Source organism: Pogoniulus pusillus, chromosome 1 (genome assembly GCF_015220805.1).
Source record: "Pogoniulus pusillus isolate bPogPus1 chromosome 1, bPogPus1.pri, whole genome shotgun sequence".
Taxonomy (NCBI): Eukaryota; Metazoa; Chordata; class Aves; order Piciformes; family Lybiidae; genus Pogoniulus; species Pogoniulus pusillus.
The window spans coordinates 38871598-38895316 of NC_087264.1; the positions used below are offsets into that span (position 1 = coordinate 38871598).

The 23719-nt window shown below is 44.9% G+C and overlaps 2 protein-coding genes across 4 annotated transcripts in view; one reads left to right on the forward strand and one right to left on the reverse strand.

The window, feature by feature from the left end:
• Nucleotides 1–5651: 5651 nt before the first annotated feature.
• Nucleotides 5652–9143, forward strand: INSM2 (INSM transcriptional repressor 2). The gene has a single exon (XM_064148933.1). The coding sequence runs from the start codon at nt 5652–5654 to the stop codon at nt 7044–7046; it is 1395 nt and encodes a 464-aa protein (XP_064005003.1). The 3' UTR covers nt 7047–9143.
• A 14-nt stretch (nt 9144–9157) lies between these two features.
• RALGAPA1 (Ral GTPase activating protein catalytic subunit alpha 1) overlaps nt 9158–23719 on the reverse strand; it is a 145074-nt gene continuing 130512 nt past the window's right edge. For 2 of the 3 annotated variants that reach the window (XM_064148965.1, XM_064148955.1), the window contains 2 exons: nt 18486–18610; nt 9158–10634 (listed from right to left, as the gene is read on the reverse strand). In XM_064148965.1, the coding sequence (XP_064005035.1) occupies nt 10480–10634; nt 18486–18610 (280 nt within the window). In that variant the 3' untranslated portion in view covers nt 9158–10479. Of the gene's footprint in view, nt 10635–12195; nt 12311–18485; nt 18611–23719 lie in introns of all 3 variants that reach the window. The other variant, XM_064148946.1, reaches the window with a different exon arrangement.

The window sequence follows — 23719 nt, forward strand, 5'->3', positions numbered from 1 at the left end:
TATATTGCCTTCACAGCAGTGATGAGGTGAACCACCATAGCCTTTTGGGAACTGTCACCCTCCTCGTTGCTTTTGTGAGACAGGCATTCACCTCAGACACGGTTTATTTCCTTGTAATGCACTTTTCCTCCTTGTTTCTTTCAGGCGCTGCTCTGCCCACTTGTTTCTAGCCAGATGTCTATGTTGGTATGTTCTCCTCCTCCCATTCCTTGCCACTGTTCTTCCTTAGCATTATTTCCCTTGCACAACCTGCCCCCTTGCAATTGCTGTTGGCAGTGATGGCTCCTACACTGCTATCTGCCTTTCAGTGCCCAGGACGTAGCTGTACCCTGTATTCCTCAGCAGCTACTGACGTTCCTTTGCATAAGCAAGCAAAATTGCAATAACATCCCTCTGGGGAGAGCTACCTGCAGCACAGGAAGGAACTAGGAACTCGTTGGGACCTGAAGAAAAAGGAGTGAGAAGTAGATAGCATACCAGGGAGTTAGGATGTGAAAAAGGTCTTAGGCAACAGCCCTGGGGATTTGCCTGTTGCTCATCTGAGCCAGAGGAATTTTATGAAGGAAGATAGCCTTGGGCCTTGGCACAGGGGCATTAAAAATCTCTTGGAAGGGAAAACTAAGAAAAAGGTAAATATTTTCCTGAGGTCTCAGCCCCCTGGAACACATCTCTGCAGGATGGGATCTGTTCCAGCACAAGAGCAGGATGAAGTGTGGCTGTAACAAAGCATTTGTGGCTGATTCACCTAGTCTTGCTCTCTGCTCTCTAAAACCTCCTGTATTGAACAGTTTTGGGAAATCAATCAAACCACAGGTTTCTCTGTCCTGCCTGGGCCTTACTGGATAGACATAGAGCTTCCCAGGCCAGCATGCAGCACAGGCACCCTTCAGGAGCTTTATTCCTCGCATCCTCTTGCTCTCTCATCTTCTTTTCAGTTGTTGCTCTCTCAGCATGCAGAACTGTTCACCTATTTGCATATACATCTGTACGCAGTGCAGCTGGGACTTGACCTTGCTGAAAGCCACCATTGCTGTTCATGTAACTAAAACTCACAACCTATCTGGATCAGGAGTGCCTTTTTCAGTGGATAACAACATATAATGATGTTTGCAGGAAACAGATTGTTGAGTAGCTCATACCAAAGGAAGCCAAAGCTTCCTATTTATGACATGGCAAGATCAATAACTTACTGCATTACAGGCAAATTTGTCGTGGCAAATGGCTTCAGCCTGTGAGGTATAAGCTGGAATCCGTAATGAAATCACAAAAGTCATAATGGTCTTGTTAAGGCTTTTAAATGACTTGTACAAGTTTGGGAATGTCAGGCTGCTCCCTAGAGAGGAGTTGGTATTCCCAATAAAGGGCTAATGCAGATGGAGGTGAGGAAGAGCAAACGTGCATCCGCACTCCTTTAGCCTGCTGCCTACTTATGGAGTAGGAATGTCAGACACAGTGTCACTGTCATCCTATCAGCTCAGTGATGGCAGTGTGGCAATACCAGCAGTGCCACTTCATTTCTGCAGAAGAGGAAGGCTGAGTCTTTTCACAGTGTCTTAAAATCCCCTAGCCTGAGTACCTTCACAGAACAGTGTTTCCTGCCTTCTCTTACGGAGAGCTCTCTGTTAATGTTTGAGCAATGAGAAAACAGCAGCTGTTAGCATTGTTTCCCCCTCAAGGCAGATTGTCCTCAGGTAAAACAAATCACAATTAAGGTATCAGCAAGGTCAGTAATATTAGACGATCCATATCCTCCTAACGCAGATACTTCCTTCCACGTCTGGCACCAGCATCAAATCCTCAACTGCAGCAAGATAATTGGCAGCCTCCTTCTAGGGGAAAGACAAAATAGCTTCTGCTGCCACCAAAATCAGCCTGGATTTTGTTTGTGTAAGCACTGGGGCCTGGGGGTGGTATCCCTCATGTAGCTATACTGCTGGGGAGTCATGTATTGAGGGCAGGCTTCTGAGGTGGCTTCTGTCTCCCTCCTATTTACTGCTCCTTTAATTACAAAACAGATGTCAGGGGAAGATTTAAAAGTCAACTTTCATTTGAAATTCTGAAATATAAAAAACTCAGCCACAACCTTTTTTATTTCTTTTTGTGGCAGGGAAGGGAAACATGAAGGAGAGAAATGTTCTTTAATCCTTTTCTAATAGTCATTTTCTATTTTATTTTTAACTCTTTTATTTAAAGTTGTGGTCATTTTTTTTTCTTTTATTAAGTAGCCAAAAACATTTCTCTTTTTCCTTCTGTTCCCTCAACCCTCAAAAGAGTTTTTAGGCTTTTCTCTGAGAACTAGACCTCACCCAAGACCTTCTCCCTCCAGTCAGCATTGCTCTCATGCATTCCTCTAACTGTTTATGCCCCAAGACTGTTCAAAACATCAAATGCAGCTGCCTCCTTGCTCAACATTTTATTTGGAGACCATGTTACACCTCTTCTCCAGTAGGCATGCAGACTCCCAGGTTTCAGGCAAGAAGTCAGCCACTGGGGTACTGGAGACACAGCTGGGGCTGGAAGCAATGGGATTCCTAACTCACAACCAGAGATCGTGGTCTCTGGGTGGTGCGTGAGCACTGGGACAGAAAAGGGCCTGAATGACAAGCTGTCTTCACTTTGAAGAGGTTGATCCAGCAATCAGTGAGTTTGATTGCCGAATCTTGACAAGGCTTGAATGGGTCTCACAGGTTTATTTTAGCAGCAGAGTTGTGTACAAGGGCAGAAGTTCCTTCACACAAAGCAGGAAGGTTCTGCCAAAAGGGAGGCAGAGGAACACCACAACACACTTGTTTCCATTCCCTACACACACTTCCATTCAACTTTGACCAGAAAGGAAGGAATGGTCTGAAGGCACAAGAGGAACAGTGTCCTCTTGTTCTCACTCCTACCAGTCCCACAGTGGTGTCCATGTCCTTTCTGCTCACCAGCCACTGCATTTTTCCACTAGAAGTCTGATTTCCTATTTAATGTGGGATTAACCTTTTGGATAACCTAAGGTCATCTGAGGATGACTCTCACACACAAGTGGCCAATATGTTTGATCAAGTGTACCCTGATTTTATCAGACTGTAGGGAACCTGTTCTGGAGCAATGACATCATTCAGTTTCTTGCTTAGGAAGGCTCTTTCCTTAAATAAAGTTCCCCTGTTGTGTGACACGCAGATGGGTTAAGTGATGCACTATCTACACAGTGGAACTAATGGAATCTAGTCAGTCCGTGGGAAAAAATCCAGCAGATTTCCACAAGATGTGGGAGTGTGTGTGCACAAAATTGTTAAATATGCTCATAAGTTATATGAATTTTCCAATTATAAAATTTGAGCAAGGAATAAAAGCCGAAAGCAAGAAAACAAACCCAGAAATCTCAGAAGCTGTGAGACTCAAGTGTAATGCCAGTCACCAGGGTGGAACTAACTTGTGAACATGGGCAGGGAGGGGAGATAATCTCCAACAACCCTGCAGGTATGACCCAGATCACTGGGAGATAGTACTGGGGCAAGGGCAGCCTAGAGGATATTATGTTTATTGAGACAAATGAATCACAAGGTGGTTGCAACAGTTTCAAACCCAAGACAGTTTTGCCAATGTTTTTGTTAAAGATCCATGGGCGCTCGCACCAACTGCAGTAAGGGCAACAGTGGAGTGATGGATTCTGCAGTTTTGCGTAAATGGAGAAGGCTACAGGAAGGTTGTGCAGCACAAACGTGTTGTGGAGCATGAGGCAGACACAGACTGTCATCGAATCATCGGGGAGAGCTGAGAGCTGCAGCAGTGAGAGCAGTGGATGGGGCAGTGGAGCAGTGATCCCACCTCTGCAACTTTGGGACGGAAGACGCTAAGACAGACCCCTAGGCTGTCCATGACCTGTGGGGCCATCTCGTATCATGCTACTGAAAGCCCAGGGAAACTCCCTGGTGCAGTTCCAGCCTACAACTTTTACTGGAAAAACGTTTGGAGTCTCAGTAAATGCAGTCAGGGTACCTGCTTCAGGCTAGCAGATCATCTCCAGCTACTCCTATGCAGGAAAAAGCATTGTTGAGTTCCTCACCCCTTAGGGCAGAAGTTCAGATGGACTTTTCCACTACTGACTGCTTTTGCAACATGACAAAGCATTTAGGTATTGCTTGCAGGAACAGTATTAAACAGTGGTTCTGGACCACAGATGCAGTTGTTCAGTGATGAATGTAGCGGGGATATCCCAGCTGCAAAGGCCAACCCAAATATTGGGCAAAAATCATGCAGCCTGTCAGTGGAGTGACCTAACTGTGCTGCAGCGTGGTTTGTCGGCCCCAGTGACACTGGTTTATACTAACGAAGAGTGATCTCTAGCTTGCAGAGTCTATAATCTAATCTAAAATTCAGTGCGACCATAAAAATGGAGGAAAATGGGAGAGGAGAGTAATGTAAAACACGATTAAGACTTTGCTAAGCAAATACAATCAGAGCACTCACACAGACAAGTGGCTGAGCATTGGGAGCAGGTGGGGCAAGTCCTATTCTTGCGCGAAGGCTTCAAATCTTTCTTGCTACTTCCGTGAAGTCCCCTGATCTCTCTTCCTCCCGGTGCTAGTGTCTCCTGCTAGGGCATGCTCCCGAGACTCTGAGTCCGACCATCCTACCATGGCGAGGGGATCGCTGCCTGGGCAAAGGATGAAGAGAAGATTTAGCGTACTCATTTTTCACGCCACGCCATCTTGTGTATACTGCCAGCAGTAGGTCTGCGGGCGGGACCGCACCGTCCTGCCTCCAAAACTGGTCTCGGCTAACCGAGTGAGCAGACAGGGAGTGCGGGTAACGCGCGGCGGGGCCGGACGGGCTGCTGGCAACGCGCCGCGAGTGCGCTTCGTTCCCCACCGACACACGGACATTTCCGACAAGGCGGTGAGCGGGACGCGCCCGCTCTCGCAGCTCTCACGGCACCCCTGGGCAGGCCAGCGCTTACGTCGGGGCGCTGTAGGGAGTAGGTTTTGGTGCTTTCGTAGCTTGTTGCACCACAGCTCAGTCTTGCCCTCCCGGGGCTCGGGAGGCTGCTCGTGGGTGAAGCTGCCAGCGGAACGAAGCCACAGCCACTGCATAGACCGGTGGTTTAGCATTCTGAGCGGCCGTGGCAGTTCTGTTCTTGCCTTGGGAGCTCACCTCAGTGCATTATCTTTCTGGCTACCTGCGGAAAAACCCTTGACATGGCAGTGATGAAGGACGGAGCGGGCTCCCAGCTCTGCCTCCCTTCAGAGGAAAGACACGCAGGACGGCCCGGTGCAGACCCTGCGAGGGATGACCGCTCCAGGCAGAAAACGCGAGAGATGCTCCTGCCGGAACCCCGCCTGGCCCCTCTGTCTAGGGGATGCGGCTGTTCCCCGGCCCGCGGTGTCTTTCGTCTGGGACACGTGCTCCCGGTCCCACCCTCACTCAGTCTCTTGGGGCGCCGCGGGCAGCGCTCCCGTCGACACCCTGCCCGTCCTCGCAGCTCCAGCTCTCCCGCCCCGGCAGCAGGGACCCTTCGGCCGGCCGCCACCGCCCCCCGCCGCCGCCAGCGCCGGCCCCAACTTCTCATTGGCCGCCGCCGGCGGAGGGAGGATGACGCCCGGGCCGGAGCGGGCGCCGGGGGTATAAAGGCCGGGCGGGCCGGTGCCGCTGCGCTCCCACCGGCCGTCATGCCGCGCGGTTTCCTCGTCAAGCGCAGCCGGCGCCTGGGCGGCTCATACCGGGCGCGCCCGCGGGACCCAGAGCGAGACCTGCCACGCGCCCCGCCGCCACCCTCGCCGCCCTCCGCCGGGGACAGCCCTGTCGCCAGGCTGGGGGCGGAGGAGGAGGAGGGTGAGGAGGAGGAGGGTGCCGCCGCCGCCGCCGCTTGCCCCGCGACGTGGCCCCCCGGCGGCGGATGCGGCGGCCCCGGTCTTGCCCCACTAGAGGGGCCTGCCGCTTGGGGGGCGGCGGGGCCCTGCAGCGCCGCGGGGCCAAGAGCGGCTCTCTTCGAGCGGTGCCTCAGTTCCCCCGCCTCCGCTGAGTCGTTCCCCCTGGCCGCCTCCTTCCCGCCCGCCGAGAAGCTGCTACTGCAGCCCCACACGCCGCTGCCAGGCCCTGCGCCGCCGCCGCCGCCCGCGCTGAAGCGGTCGTCGCGATCCAAGGCGACTGCCAAGAAGGCCAAGGCCACGCGGAAGCTGAGCTTTGCCGACGAAGTGACCACCTCGCCCGTGCTGGGGCTGCGCATCAAGGAGGAGGGGCCCGAGGGCCGGTCGGGGCCGCCGCCGGGTCGCACGCCGCTTGGCGAGTTCATCTGCCAACTGTGCAAGGAGCAGTACGCGGACCCGCTGGCGCTGGCGCAGCACCGCTGCTCTCGCATCGTGCGCGTCGAGTATCGCTGCCCTGAGTGTCACAAGATCTTCAGCTGCCCCGCCAACCTGGCCTCGCACCGCCGCTGGCACAAGCCGCGGCCCGGCCCCAGCACCGACGTCACCGCCGCCGCCGCTCCACCGGGCAAAGAGAACAGCCCCGAGCGGCGGCCACGCGGCCCCGTCGCGCCCCAACCCCAGCCGCCCCCGCCGCCCCGTCAGCACCGGGACAGCGCGGACAGCGCCGGCAGCATCCCAGCAACTCCCGCCTCCGGTCCAGTTCCCGGCGGCGCCCCAGTTGCCAGTCCCGGCGGGGAGGCGTTTGCCTGCCCCTGCTGCCAGAAGCGGTTCCGGCGGCAGGCCTACCTCCGCAAGCACCTGGGCACCCACGGGCCGGCTCGGCCTGCCGCCTACGGCCCGCCGGAGCGCGGGCACCTCGCCTTCGCTTGTCATCTCTGCGGTGCTCGCTTCCCTTCGGCGGACATCAGGGACAAGCATCGGCTGTGGCATGCCGTGCGGGAGGAGCTGCTCCTGCCGCCGCCGGCCGGGCCCCCCGAGGGAGGCGCGGCAGGCAGCGAGCGGCAGGGCTTCCCCTGCAAGCACTGCCCCGCCACCTTCTTCAGCGCGCCCGGGCTGGCGCGGCACGCCAACAAGTGCCACCCGCCGGAGAGCAGGCAGGTCCTGCTGCTCCAGGTGCCCGTCCGTCCGGGCTGCTAGGGCCGCGGCCGCCCCCGATAGAACCACCACTTCGGGAGCTCGGGCGAGCCGACCGAGTCCTGCCCATGCTGTAATTCCTACGGTACTCACGGCTACAAAGGCGGAGGAGCCTCCCGTGGACTCCCGGGCCCCCGCCTGTCCTGCTGGTGGGTAGCAAGACTCCCCTGTACCAGCACAGCCGACGGGCGTGCCGCCTCTGGCGGGCCCGGCTGGCAGCGTTTGTGCCGAGCCTTGCAAGGGCGAGGTGCGTCGCAGGAGCAGTGGGAGCCGGTGGGCGGCTGGCTGGCGGAGGGTGGGTACGACCCTGGGCTGGCTGCAGCAGAAAAGGAGCTGGGCCCTGGCTGGCATCCGCTGGGATGCGGACGATGTCAGGGAGGTGGGTGTTCGCCCACTGGAAGAACATCTTCCATAGCAACTCTCCAAGTACAGCTGTATATACAATATTTAAAAAGAGGAATTATTTTTCGTTAGAAAAGGATCCAGCTCTAGTGACCTTGTTTTAATAGCTTTAGCCCCTGAGCTTCAACATTTAAGGTATTGTAAGGTGTTTTGTTTGCTGTACTCTCTACTGAGATAGTTGAGAAGGTATATGTTCAAATTAAGTCAGTGTCAAGTCATATAATAGCTAGCAAAGTGTATGGGAAATTAATCGTGCTGTCTGCTTAATTAAAATACGAGGTGTTTTTCTTCTGTAGCTAAGGTCGCCTCTCCTGCTCGCTCTGTGTTTCTGTACTCCAGCGACCGTGCTTTATGCACATCGCATGCTCTGGCAGCTGCCTGGTTCAAAGCCTGTTCCGTTCGTGCGACATGGACAATAGCAAGGGCAGCTTGGCCTGTGAGGCCCGGCAGCATGCAACCCTGCCAGCCCCCACACTGTGGGCAAGCAGGAGATCCCTGTCTGCACCTAGCCTTTTTGGACAGCCGCTGACTCCTCTGCCTCATGAGCTGCGCTGTTGATATGAGCTCCTCCAAGTCTTGTGAACAGCTGAAATTAGACCATGAAAGCGTCTTGGTATGTTGCTGCTTTCCTCCTCTTTAACAAGACCTGCCTTAGCAAAGCAAGCCACAGTCTCTATTCTCTGCCTTTAAATATGGTCTGGCCAAATATTTTGAAATACTGTCAAATTTACCATCCACTTTCATTTGAGCCACTAATTTATTTATTTATTTGTTCTCTATATTTTTTTTCCACACAAGTGTTTATTTCTTCACGTGACAGCAGATGAGGCCGAAAATAAGGGCAAGTAAATACAATAAAGAATTTAGAACAAAGCTCATACTTTTCTTGAATTCAAGCAGGACAAAGTGGGTCAGCTGGTGATTTCTGAAGAGCAAAACTGATCTCAGCCATAGCCTTTGTTCCAGCACTCTCTCTGAAAATGAGCATGCAAAATATTTCAATCTATTTCAGTTGGATCCTGCAAAGCAATTATTTCTATAATTTTAAGTATTTTGTTACACACAACAAATGATTTATGTGTATGATGCTGAAAGGCTGAAAGCAAACTATAAACTGCTTTATTTTAAATGTGCTTCAAAGGCTTTCTCATTTTAGTTCCAGGATCTGGACAAACGAGTTAAGACAATACAATCTAAAGCAGCCGAATTTGCTGTCTGGTGAAGAAGGCTAAACTGGCAGCTGGTTCCTCTCAAATGCCAGATTTTTAAGTTGTGCATTTTTCTATCAGGTGTTGGTAAGGGAGACTTCGGTAAAAATGCCAGCTTATGCAATTAAGTAAGTTCTCCTCTGGAGAAGTTCTCTACTTTTCTCCACTTGTGAATCAAAGACGAAGGGCTCTGGACCACTGACACCTGATGATTATTAACTGCTCCTACAATTAGCACTTGAATAACCAGCCTGTAGGAGGTAACATCCTGTGTTTTGTGCTACTTGCAGAGCTTTGTGTACTGTATTTACTATGGCCGGGAAAAAGTTCTCAGTACAGCATTCTTGCCATGGGTCGGGGAAGGGCTCCCAAGACCTTATGTGTACTTTTTACTAGTAAATGAAGCTGTGTAGTGCACTGAACTGCTCCGTGTGTAATGTACTACCCTTCTATAAATCAGAGCCAGAAGCTCATCCCTGAGGTGAATGACTAATATACGAAAGGTGATAAGAATAATTTTATTGCATTATTAAATATCATGTCTTCTCTTCAACCATTACAAATCTGTAGATACTACATGAATGACAATACATAATTTATCTTGTTATTGTTGCCCATATATTTACACATGCAGTTAGTACTGACGCCATGCTCCATTTTGTTAACAGCATTTTTGTTGTCCGTCAGACGCAAAATGTGAGCATTTCATCTTCTGTAGGAAAACATCTCTGGGTGGGTGGAACGCGTGCAGTGATCTGCACTCATAGGGTTGGAATTGTCAGCATTTCAGGCCAGGCTCCCGGAGCACATTCCCTTTTCTTCCCTAGTACACATCATCAGAGCAATTAATTTCTATCAGGAAAGTGGTTGTTTGGCTGTTTTTTTTTGTTTGTTTTTGTTTTTAATTTTTTTTAGCTGTTTGTTTTTTAAAGTTTGTTTTACCCTTTTATTATTTTTTTTTTAAATGTGAGAAACAAGAATATACAGCTAGACCCAGCAGCCTGGTGATGAAGGCTAAAAATAATGAAATGCGATGGCATTTACTATTGTTACCACTTGGAAAAGCAAACATGATAAAAACATTTGGAAGCCAAGCATAAGTAGTGTTTCAGTACAGTGATTGTTGTGGGATTTTTGGGTTTGTTTGTTTTTTTTTTCCTCCAGCAAAGATTATGGCATCACTTGCACAGTTACAAAATGATAGGTTGCTTTGTGAAAAAAGGAATTGGTGCTACGAGTAAGTTATGTCGTTTGGACTCTGTAATGCTTGAAAGGCTGTTGAACTATTTTATTCTTAACATAAATAATCTGTACACATCCTGTGCATTAACATTGTGACATCTGACAAAGACTTTACAAATGCAATTTCAATTTAAAATTGTACATTCATTTTCAAATTGTACATAACTTTTTTTTTGTTACAGAGAAAATTGCAATGGGGCACAATAAATATATAGTGTAATCAAACAGCAGTCTCCAATTCCATATATGACTCAAGATCAACCAGACTTAAAGATAACTACTGTTACGATATTGTAATCATCCAGGAACATAAAAGGTGCATGGGGACAAACTGCACTGGAAAAACAAAACAGGAAAAAAAAATAAAACCAGAAGAAAGCCAAATGGCCCCTTGGAGATTGAGGGGAAAATTCAACAGCTAAAATATTAAAGTAAAATTCCAGTGTCACTGTTTAAAACAAACATACAAAGGAGGGACGGGCACACACATTAGAGACATTATCCTTCAACAGAAAGCGGCGAGTTGCTGTGGGAAGGGTGGCTGCTGATTGCTGTGCACTAGAAAGCTGCAGGCATCTCATCACTTAGGACTTGTTGGCAGAGCCAGAGGAGCGGCGCAGTTTCATGGACATGCGGCTCTTGCTAGTCCGAGGAGACATTGGAGAGGCTAAGTCTGTTCCATCCCCCTGTGCTGTTGCTGCTGTTGGAGTTTCTCCCAGCTGAGTCTCTGGGCAGAAGCCTGCAGAGGACAGCAAGAACCAGATAGGTTAGTACCACCTTCCACATTTGCAGTGTGGGGTCTACTCACAAGGGGCAGAGAGGGATTTCAGTGCTGCTGTTAATCCCACAGCATCTCCTAGCCCTCTACCAGCTGTGGGTGACTAATGAATGTGGAGCTAGCCACTGTCACAAATCCACCTCTAGAGAAAAAGGATTGGCAGAAACCACTGAGCTATGAGACTGCAGAACCCCCATGCTCTCAGCAACTGAGGTGGCACTAAAGTGTGCCATATTCTAACCAGGAGAATGCACACCTCCAAGTCCCTCACAGGGATGGGGAGTTAATTTGAACCACAACCCAGAATAATCCAGTCTTTAAAGAAAAGATGAAGGTTAGCAGCTTGTTGCACGTGAAGTGAGCTCTAGGAATGCAGCTGAAGAGGTGGAGTGAGTAAGGGGCCAAATGGGAGAGAAAACATCTCCCATCCCGACTTTAGTCGGTGCTTCAAAATGCATAGTCCTGTAGGGCCCACAAGGCAGAAGCTTGAACAGATCATACTAACTGGATGCATTATATGTTAACGTTTCTTTGTAAAAGGAACAAGATGAATTTGAGACAATGATTTGTAGTTCATTAGCCCAGTGCCCAGAGCTACCCTCCAGTGGGCTCCAAGTCCTCACTGCAAGAGGTCAAGGCTCTTCCTTACAGAACAGCCCATCCCCACATCATCTTCCATAGAGATACAGAAGGAAAAGGAGAGAATATGGAACAAAAAAATCTTCTTTCCATGTACAGAAAATGAATGCTATGAACTCAGATCCACAAAACCAAATTTCATTTTAATTAGCTGTTTACAGAGACTGACAGCCTGATTGAATTTGGCTACCTCAGTTGCCACTGATCGCTTCTGACCTGTATGTATTATGGGCAGAAGCTTAGTCCTGCAGAAGTCAATGGGAGAACTCCTGCTGACTTCGGTAAGCCAGAAATCACTTGCTATTTCTTCCACATCATGCTATTACTGGTAATTCTTTAAAATAATAATGCAATAATCAGAACCGAAGATCTCCCTCCCTTTATATCCATTTAACATATAAGGGGTGCAAAACCCATTCAAAGTTGATTATTTATTTTGAAAGATTTCTCTAAAAATCAAATGAGGTCATCAGGTAAGAAATCTAAAAGGACATTTAAAACATGCTGTCATAAACCTCTGATTTAGTGACTTGTCTGTCCTCCTTGCCTGGTCCATCACCTGCCTGCTCCAGGGGGACGGCACAGTCCTTCCTTTTTCAAACTGACGCGACCCGTCGAAGTGACAGGGAGGAGAAAGGGCTGTTATTTGTTCCCCAGCTGGTGACAGTAATTCTGTTCATGAACTACGTACTTCATTGCCAAACAATCTGGAAAAGCATGATAATGCCTGACTCACTGTGCCTTACAGAAAGAGGCAGGCAGGGAAACATGCACTCTCATTTTCTGAAATTCTATCTTGTTCTAATTTTACAAGGAATTAAAGCATTGCAAATGGTGGAAGTTAGAGAACAGAAAAGAACCATTGTTGTTTTGCACAGCATACCATTCACAGCTAGCGTGAAAGACCTTCCGTTTCAAGCCTTTGCCCTTTACCTTGATGTGGCCAATGCTTTCTAGTGGAGGTTTTGGAAGGAGAAGAAATATCACAGCATTTCTTTCTTTGTTGAGAATGAAGAAGTGATGAGGAAGGAGGAGTGGAAAGAAGTGAGGAAGGGGGAGGAGAAAAGATAAAAGATAACAGGTGTGAGACATGAGACACGAGCCGCAGAGATTGAAGGGTATTAACAGATGAGCACAGAAAACGGAGTCTCTAATTTCATTATGCAATTGTTGCTCATGCTATAGGTTAAAGAGAGTGATGAGTTAGTTATGTGCAATGAAGCAACAGCTCTGAAATCTGGCATCATACTTACCAACTAAGCATTACAAGGAAAAAAAAAAGGAAGAGAAAGAGAAAGAAAAGAATTCTGTAACATTATCCAGATCCATCAACCTTATTTAATAGCAACTGAGATACATCTTAAACATTGTCTGAAATGCTTCAAGTCTGTGAAAACAGTTAAATACACACATACACACAACTGAGAAGGAAAACCAAATGGCAACTTGATATATGGCTTCTGCTCCCCAGCTGTTTCACAGTATTAAGTATGCTAAAATTATTGCCAGCCTCGATGTAAGACTCCTGAAACCAGCATAAAGAAACAACCCCAGAGTATTTAAGCAAGTTAGTCTGTGCCAGAGGGTCAAACCCGAGTGTGAAAATTTTATCATGGGTTGGATAAAGAAAACATCAAAAGCTCCCCATTATTTCCCCAGGTATTACTCCCACTGTATCGTGACATCTTTATTTCCAGTTCTTGCAGACAAGAGCACAGATTCACATGGAATCATCTCCACCCTTCCTAACCCCTCTTTTTTTCTCCCCCAAAGAACTGATTTAGAGCTATTAAAGAACAGAAGCCATGTAAAATGATTTTCACATCTGAATGTATCACACCAGAAGAGTGAAGAATAATGGCATTTTAATATGTCTGACAGCAACCAACCAACTGATTAGTAACTAAGTTTCTTTGGGTTTTAGGTAAGCAATGTATATCTATCCATACATATACAGGCACATACACAGATGTGGATACTAAACATGGTACACAGAAATCTTGCAGTTTCTTTCCCCTTCACAGTTTAAAAATCTTCAGTGTAACAAGTTATTAACTTTATCTCTCTACATAATGAAATTAGTTATCCAATATATGTATTAAAAAAAGGGTTAAATAAGAAAGCTTTATTGATAATTGACCTACAACTATAAACTTCTATGAAATAATTAAAATAGATGCGTTGAGATTTTTAAGATGTTGAACAAGTGTCAGCAAATAATCCGTATTTTTCAGCTTTTAGGCTTGAGAAGCAACAAATATCATAGCCTGATGAGCTACGATATTTTGGGGCTATAATGTAAAGCCATTTCCATTGTTTCTCAATGAGGATGTGGATCAGCAAAGTTGAAATGTGACATTTTCACACTTGATTTGAAAATCCTAGGATCATCTAATAATAATATGCTGGTTATTTGACTGAGACATCAACTATTTCAATGTATAATGGACTCCTAACTACATTCTTAGTGGGGTGGAGGAATCTGGGAGGTATCATAACGCACATACTGCCGTGACTCATCTCATTCATTAGTTCTGACTTTGAAAGAGGTGAAAAATTCACTGAGCAGAAGCCTGACAGGGTGCTGCAGGGTAAGACTACTCTCAGTGCTTCTGGTTTTATCCTATCTTCTTGTCTGGATCAACGTTTTCCTGAGTGTCATTTCTGAGAATGAGCACAGAGGAAAATACAATTTGTGAATGCTGGTAAACTGTGATGGTCTTTTAAGATACTTCAGCACACCTCAACTGATCTCCAGAGATAGGGGAAATAATTTTTGTACAGCTTGATCCCTTTGTCACCCTTAAGATTCCAGTTCAAATCTGGCCAGCTTGTCCATCATGCCCAGTGGAGCCTTGCTACAGTCCAGTCAATTAAATGTCTCACTAATTTGAGGAAATGAGGAAAAAAAGAAAGAAAGTGAGGAGCAGATGCAGAAAGACAGACCGCAAAAGCAGCTGCAAAGCAAGATTGAGAAGGTGGGGAAGAGATGGTCTAAAAACCTGGGAGGACTGGAACTAGGTATGAGTGAAAGAACTAAGAGCCAGACATGAGAAACAACACAGAAAAAAAACCCAGTTTTATGGCAAGAGAGAGGCAGTGCCCATGTTCATTGAAAAATGCTCTTCAGAACCTGTCTGGAAATTTAAGTGTTGAGTAACACTCTTCCTCTCTGTCAACCAGTATTTGTCAAACCCTCTGGCAAAGTTCCCAATCTGTCCAGTGCTGCTTAAACCTTTCTATGATGAGAAAAGCACAACAATTCTCATGTGTGAAGGAGTACTACAGGGCCTAAAAGATTTCCAGGTCAAAGCTATACAGCAGAAGAGCAGGTCAAGTAAGCAGCAGAAGGGATTAAGACACAGGCTGTTGAATCTTACCTCTACCTTTCCCTGCTTCCCTGCCTGTGTGATGGCACCCCCACTTTCTCTGAGAGTTCAGAATTGTTCTGAACACAGGCTTAAAAATATAGGAATGATTGTTGAGGTCAAAAAGTTTGATGCTTTGATCACAAGGAAAATACTTTGACTGATGTAGAGAGGACTCTTCTTTATCATATTTGATGTACTGAGGTCCTACTTTGAGGGGGGGGGGGGAGAAGATAGAGAAAAAAAAAACCAAGACATCTGTAAGTTTCAAAGCTCAGAGTCTTAGCATTATGGGGTCAATAAGTCCTTCAATATCATCGAGTTTACCATCGACAGTGCCCTCAGCCTACTCTAGTGTCACAGAAATCTGGCTTACTCAATAGCTGCATGGGAGGGGTTAGTCTGTTTAACAAGAGTATTTGCAGTTACTCTAACAGAGACAAAAGGAAAAATACAGAGGCAACTGAATACTCCTCTGTGATTAAGTGCAGGTAAATCTCTACTTTTTCTAAATGTACACACAGACTACTGTAGTGATGTTACTAACCATGAGAAGGTTAACTTGTGAGCTATTTTGACAGGGCAAACTAAGTATCTAAATAAAACAGCAGCCACAATCATGTATGGGAGTGCAACTGTAAGGAAGAAAACTACCTTTGCTGAGGGCTGAGCCTTTGGTAAAACAAATATGTCAGTCTGAGGAAAGTCTCAGAGTTTGTTACCGAGGGCAACGTTCTCTGCTCCAATTCTCACAGCTCAAATGAAAAGAATGGCGTGATGAAATTGACCAAAGAGATCACAACAACATTGCAATACTTGGTGATGGGCCGTGGCAGCTTCACAAGTCCTACAGATCTTAGAAAGTGTATATAATGTTTTATTAAAACTAAATATTCACCAACTGTAATCTTGGAGATGGAACAATTTGCCCAGGGATGCTGTAAATGCCTCCTTCCTGGGAGCGTTCAAGGCCAGGTTGGATGAGGCATTGAGCAACCAAGCCTAGTTGAGAGGCAACCTTGCCTATGGCAGGGAGGTTGTAGGTAATCTCTAAGGTCTCTTCCAACCTAAGCTGTTTTATGATTAAGAATCAAATTTCTAATAACTAAAAGCTGGAAATTTGTTGTAGTCTCTGGTCAACTATTTTTTGTTTTGGAAAAAGACAAAGCAAACCCAGAGATGTAAATGAGATGGTATTTTAAAAAACAACTGGGATATATTTTTAGTAGCTGGCCAGAACTTTTCAAGATGACATTTTGTCATCTTGAAGTAGTGACTGCGTGTGGATTTATTCCCAGGCAGGACACCAGTGCCAATCCTACATGTAATCCTGGCACAATTCAGAGCTCTATACATATCTTTCAAGAAATCCTTCTGTTGTAGGGATCCTGGAGACTCAGAAGTATCTATTTCTTTAATGGCACATCTGTTGGACTCTTTCACAGGATAGTGGTCTGTCATAGGTCTGGGTCATCTGCAGTCACCTCACTTACAGGTCTGCCTTCACTAGAACTGGAAACTAGTGGTTTTCAGGCTAAGCCCACAACCTGGGCTAATGTTTTTGGCAGATGACTGCAGTGCTAATTTATACCTGCCTTAGGGCTTAGAATTTGCACCCTTCAGGGCCAGTGTGGAGGCAGATGATGTGGTGCTACTCCAGGCACTGTGTCCTACAGCTGAGTAACAGAGCCACAGGAGCTCCACATCAAACAGAGGTCAGCCCTCAGGTTGCAAGCAGGACTGTCCAAGGATTTCCAGCTTCCCAGGGCTGAAATGGAATCTCAAGAGACAGGTGTGTCTGGGGACACATCATTTGATTCTGACACTAGATCAGTTCCACTGAAGAATTCTGGAATAATGTGGGCCTCAGGACAGGACACCATGCTTTGTTGTACACACACACACATGCATATGTGCAGAAGTGGAATACATCACAGGCTCCTACTGATAAGATTTCTACAGAAAATTCTTACACTTGAGACAAAGTCTAAAATCAGGCTTCTAAAATTCACAATCTTTTTCCAGATGGTATGAGAGAACCAAGCATGCTATGGCAACTTTTAAATACAGGAACTGCTGCTGTGAAGCAGTGTTCTCCAGCACACCAAACTAGTACAGAAACACATCTTTGCTTAACTTGAAGGAGTCAACTAGAGGAAGAATGACTAGGCAGAACAGATGTCAGTGCCCTAGAACATGTACTAGCCATAAAAAGTGTCTGCTGTTGAACATTTATTGAGTGCATTAGGTAGGAAATGTGGCAAGGACTGGCATCCTTGGCTCTTGTTTTAAGTGCTCCTAGTTACAGATTATTCCTATTTGTATGTTTCCATACATTAAATTATATATGTATTTATGTGTATATTAAATGTCTTTTACTGATTTATTTAATTTTAAATTACTTTTGGTTTTGTTTCCCTTTGGTCTTGACTATCTGCAGTAGCAAAACTACACCACTTAGTGCATTTTGAAACTGCACCTCCATTCTACGAAGGGTTTATACCTTTCAAGCAAAGAAGTCTCAGTCAATGTTTTAATATCTCTGACTCATACTTTCTGTAGTCCTATGACAACACTCCTATAATTTTAGTATTTATTTCTTCATATTTCTGCAACTGAAAAACAAATTTTAAGGTAACTTGCCAAATTATTCTCACAACATTTATTTTATTTAGATTTATGGCTTTTCTGCAGAAGCATTTAATCTATTTGTCATTAAAGTTTTCTGAACAAGGAATTTCAAGTGTTACACATTCTTCTTCTCCTTCTCTCCTATGTTATCACTGCAGCATGTCTTGCAACATCAATGAAAGACAGTACAAGGGTACAAAACACACCACTGCCATCCAATACTACTTGTTCATGCTGAGGAACAAAGGTCAACACAATAAAGTGTTACTCATTCAACAACTGCCTCTATCATTAGTTACCTTAATCCCAGAACCAGTGTTAGTGCTTCATGCAGACCTGAGGTTAGTAAAAGACTACAACTTTAAGAAGATGTAGAGGTCATTTCTCAATCAGTGTGAAATTCTTTTTAGTGTGAACGAGGGAAACGAGGAAAGTTTGCATACAATTTGGTTACAAGCTTAGTGCTCTAGTAAAAGTAAGAGGAACAAAAGGGGTTTTTTGGACACTTTGTCTTACCTTCAGATAAACAGAACTGATATTTAATGATCTAAAAAGAGGGGAAATAAAATAATGAAATAATCATAAGGAGTTCAAGAAATGTCAGAACAGGAAGGCCTTGAGTTACTAATTTTCTTTTACGGATTTTCTCATTAGTAACAGAAAATGCAGTATCCTCTTATAAAACAGGTATTTTACTGAAAGGCAAAACTGACCTTAAAACCAACTTTGCAGCTCATAGCCCAGAAATAAATGGATGATTGCATGGCTCTCAGATTTCCAGTTTAGAATCTTTACATTCTAAAATGTAGTGAGGCTTAAAACTTTCTTATGAGGAAGGTGTGCTTAGATTAAATAATGTATCCACCTAAACTAGCCCTGATGGAGGAGTACCATTGCTTCCATGGAGACTTTAGGCATGAGAATGTGATAAGAGTTCACAGGAAAAATACAGGGTCTGGGTGCTGCATTAAAGCAATCTGCCAAATCTTAATGTCAGGCAGAATAAAGATTTAAAGGCAGCTTTGACCAGATTCTCAAATACGTATATAAACTCTTTCCAATTAATGGTTAACTCTTAATGATGTGCACTGGTCTGAATTTTTAGCCTTTATAAGTAAGGATACTGCATTTCAAGTAAGATTGTATAAAATCAGTTCTTTACTGTACTTCTTACCTGTCTCTGAGGGCAAATGGTGGTAAGGTGCTGGACAGAAAACTTGGGCAGCAAAATCCTCAAATGTTGTAGGCTCTAGATGATGTTGAACAATTGTCTGCAGGTATCGTGCTCTCTCTTCGTAACTGGTTTAGCCAAGAATTAAGGATGAATTTACAACTGTAACTGCTAAATACCAGTACCTAGGAATTCAGAATTCTTGGTTTTGTTAAATGCATATCATGTATTTCAGTGACTGTATGCATTTGTTTTCAGTTCTTTACATAATATTACATCAGTGTGTCAGATAGCACAGTCAGCTGTAAGATAAAACACAACTGCTGCAAGCCTCGTGGTTCAACTACCTTTTGTTCGTGTCTGATGCAAAATTAGCTGCAATTCCCCCCCCCCCCCCCCCCCCCCCCCCCTCCCCAGCAGCCACTAATACTCTTTGAAGTAACTGATTTGCCTGAACTGTGGTCACAATCAAATATATAACCATTACTACAGCACGAAAGAGAACCTTAGCGTTAACAAAGTAAATGATTTCGCACTTTTCCATGACAAACTGCTTCCATAAACCCTAAAAAATAAACCACCGTCACATAGGTAAGAAAAATGCACAGCAAAATCCTGAGTATTGGGAAAAACACCTCACGAATTGTGCTGTTAAAACAAGCAAGAGTATTTGTAAAATGTCTGCAGGACCCTTAAATGCTGACTAACAGGGTGTCGGCAGGGCACTGACAGCAAAATGCTATGCCTCTTCCTTTTCCCTGTGTTCTCACTCTCTGATATTATTGACAAGAGAGTGGTATCTTGAAATGTTGTTGCTTTTGAAGAACCCTCTCCAGGCTTCTTGTTCCAGCAGGCCTGATTGTGCTGTTAGCACAGAGAGAGCAAGAAAAAGAGAGACTATTTCTGCTGTTCGTGAAAGCAACTATGGAAATGGCTGTCAAAATGTAGAGCAGCAGGCAGCAACATACAATTATCAAGAAAAACTACCATGCTGACTTTGTGTCGTGTAGTTCCTGAACTGGGAAATCAGTTAACCTTTCCTCTCAGAACTTCTGAAGTCCTCCAGCTGGACTCAATACACAGAACAAGGGAGGCCTTCTCCAGTTATCTCTCAGAACCATAAACCCATCAGAAATTTTCACTGGCATTTATGCTTGTGCACACTTTTGTCTTTTTTTTCCTTCACATTTAGCAGACAGTGAGATCCATTTCTCCTCACACAGCTCCCTTTTCCTAAAACAGACCCCAAACAAATCACCATGCTGTGGAGGAATGCACTAAGAATCAGTTTCTTGCAAGTTCAGGGATCTGATTTCAGGTTTGCAGCACATTTTTTTTTGTGGGGGACAGTGAGCAAACTACTTTTCTGACTCAGTTTCACCACCTGTGAAATGGGGGTAATATGAATGTTGCACACATCTTTTAGGAATCCGAACATAAGAACTGCATTACAAGTGACAAGTGTTTTTAGTAACAAGTGTTACCATTTGAAATATGCAACAATACTATTTGAAGTAAAGGATAAGCAATAAAACTCTCAGCCCCAAATTAAAGCTGGACACAACACCCTTCATCTTAGCTTATAAAATTACACTTCAACAGCTACAGAACTTTCCTCACAAAACCTTTTTGCAGTTTTCTGCACAGCAAATCTACAGATGTTGCAATATCTCTAAATCCTAAAGAGTACATTACCTGAAAACAACTTGTAGTGAATAAAATAATCTTCATTGTATTTCCTTAGACCACAACTTGGTTACATAGTGAGAGCAGGAAATATTTTTTCCTCCAAAAATTCATGTTCTGAATTCTTTCTGGATCTTGAGACACCTGAACCTTAGCAAAAATCTGTCTGGAGAAGTTCTATCAGAAGCACTGGGACAAGAGAAAATATAGAAGTCTCCCATTGTAATGGTTCTTAGGTTAGAGGATAAACACAGCGTTGAGCCTTAACAGAGGAAAGTAATACAGCAGTTTTTAGGAGGCTATGTATAAGTGGTAGAGGATGAATCTGATGGTTGAAGTCTAAATAATACTACGTATCTCACAACTTGTTGAAAAGCACTTTTTTCATTGGGGGAGATTCACAGCTGCTGAATTTTCTGCAGTTAATAGAGTCCTTTGATTCACAGCAGTGCCCCTTGCACAAAAAATACTGGCCTTTGTGTATTACCAGAAACTAATTTTCTATTTGGCTGAAAAGGGAAAAATGGGGTTATTGCTTCTCCCTCCTACAGAGCTTTTCATTATGCCTGATGCACTCAACTTCTAAGCTCTTCTGAGAAAAAAAAATAACTGAAGAGGCAAGAGGTAGAAAAATGAGCTTGTTAGCACATTAGAAGTGAAGTATCTTGGTGGGCCCTAGAAATTCCCAGTGGTGTGTTAACTTATCACTCTATGCATGCTGGCACTGATAGTCTCCCAATTGATCACTCTCTTTTCGCACTGAAGGTGCTGCCAGGAAGCAAAGGCTGAAGGCCCACAGGAGAAAAGGCTCCTATCAAAACAAGCTGTTTTTAAAAGTCTGCTTGAATGGGTAAAATGTTTCATGAAAAAGTAGGGTGGAGACACCTACCTGCTTTCAAAATGCTCTACTTTCAGAAGTCCCTAAAGGAAACCTTTTAGTTTATCCTATTATATCCAAAGCTTATACACAAATAAGACAAAAATGAAGGAAAGTTACCACTTTGAATGTGACAATTCAATCTAGGTACCTATCTCCTAACCAAATAAAGAAGTATCAGCACAGATACTGACTGAGAGGATGTTTCCATTACACAGTGGAAAGGACATGCTTCCATCAGTTCTGAAAGTCTGATTCAAATGCACACTTAGTATACTCAAAGTAATTCAGTTAGTCAGGTTGCTGCTCATCATGGGAATCCACAACACCATGTGTTAAAGATGGAACACTTAACAAAACTAAAAATGTGATGTAGATGCCCAGTCCAAAGCTTGCTGCATTCTGCACTAAAAAAAAGAGACACACTTCAGAAAAGCTCCTTTTATATATAAGAAATTGAGGAGCTGAGACAGAGATACTTTTATCTTCTATTCACATACACTTTCAGAACATTCTATTTTAAGTCTCCAAATTCGTGTGCTTCTGTGGCTGAGATAACCTAGTTCCATTCTGGATTTGAATGCAACTATCTGTAAGAGTGACCAGAAACCCATGGTAGTTAATTTCTACATTACTTCTAATAGGCTAGACGTTTATTTCTTTAAAATGCTGCTCTCTAGGGAAGAGTTATTAGCACCTAGAAATTGAGTGGTGCACACAAAGTCAATGGCTACTAATAATAGGGCGATGCAAGCTGTATTCTTACTGCCAGTGGATGTTGCCACTGGCATTGGCAATTAAGATGGAGTGGGAAGGACGTGCAGACAAACCAATGGAGAAAAGACTCTGGCACAGAGAGTGAGTTTTCTGCTTCTGAAGTAGGTGCTAACTGGCACAAATGAGAAAGGATAAAAAGGATAAGAAATAGAAAGATTGTGATGGTTTGGGGGTTACCCCTCCCCCCCACACTTTTGAATTTGCCCCAGCTAACTCAGACGGACCCTGGGAATATAGATGAAGCAATTTATTTACAGCTAGCAGAATTTACAAGCAGCTATTTACAATATATACAGTTATATACAAATATATACAGAAATATACAAAGGACAAACAATACAAAAGCACAACTCCCCTCCCAGAAACCTGAGTCCCCAGGAGGGGCTCTCAAACCACCCCAACACCTCCCCCCGGCCCTCTCAACCTTACCCCAGTTCTCAGGAAGAAAAGAGGTGCAGCCAAGAGGTTAGGGAGCAAGGTTAGTAGGAGCAGGGTTAATGAGATGTGACCAGGTCTAAGGCCAAAGCAAGAGTGAGAAACAAAATGGAGAATGTTTTCTTCTTCTTCCCAGAGTTCTCAGCGTGACTGTGAGAGAAGTTGACATCAATTGTTTTTCATTTCACTGCCCGTTATCTAGTTCTTGTACCAAAACATTCTAGCTTGCTTCAAACTAGCACAATCCACCCCTGTCTACTTCGCTCAGAGTATCGCTGAGAATTATCCAATCTAACCTAAACCAATATTTACACTAAAACAATATATACAAGTTCAGTTTACACTTCAATCAGATGTAGGTGATTCAAAAGCTCAGAACAGGGACTCCCAGGTGATATTGGGTTCGTGCTCACGTACTGTAGATTCTATTGTAGATTCTCTCAGTGTTGGGCGCCGATGTTACCTAGAACAGAAAACTCCTAACAACTTATGCTACACACTCTGAATTTAAGCTCTCTCAGCTAAAGTTAAATTTCTCTGTGGAATACACTGGATTTCACCATTCTCCTGCATTACCCAGTATGTATGACCAGGACCTTCAGCAGAAACCACCCCTCGGACAGGTTTCCCTTCGCCCGAAGGAGAAAATACCCAAACAGTTTTCCCTAACAGATTCTTTTCACGTACAACAGGAACTTTATCACCGTCTACTGTTTGGACCAAATCTGATTGTGCAGGTCCTGCTCTATTTACTGAACCTCTACTATTTACCAACCAGGTAGCTTGTGCTAAATGTTTGTCCCAGTTTTTCAGAGTTCCACCCCCCATGGCTTTGAGGGTGGTTTTCAGCAAACCATTGTAGCGCTCAATCTTCCCTGAAGCTGGTGCATAGTAGGGTATGTGATAGATCCATTCAATACCATGCTCTTTGGCCCAGTTTTTCACAAGATTGTTCTTGAAATGAGTACCATTGTCTGACTCGATTCTTTCTGGAGTTCCATGTCTCCACAAGATCTGTCTCTCCAAACCAACAATGGTGTTACGTGCAGTAGCATGTGGAACTGGATAGGTTTCCAACCATCCAGTGCTGGCTTCTACCATCGTTAGCACATACTGCTTGCCAGAACGAGATCGAGGTAAAGTGATATAGTCAATCTGCCAGGCTTCACCATACTTGTACTTTGACCATCTATCACCATACCATAAGGGCTTGACTCGCTTAGCCTGCTTAATAGCAGCACAAATGTCGCAGTCATAGATGACTTGGGTGATAGCGTCCATAGACAAGTCAATTGACCTATCACGAGCCCATCGGTATGTTCCATCTCTGCCTTGATGTCCAGATGAGTCATGGGCCCACCGAGCTAAGAACAGCTCACCTCGGTGTTTCCAATCAAGGTCAATGTCAAGTTCAGAGTTGGTATCAACTTGAGCAATCTTAGCAGCTTGATCTGCCTTCTGG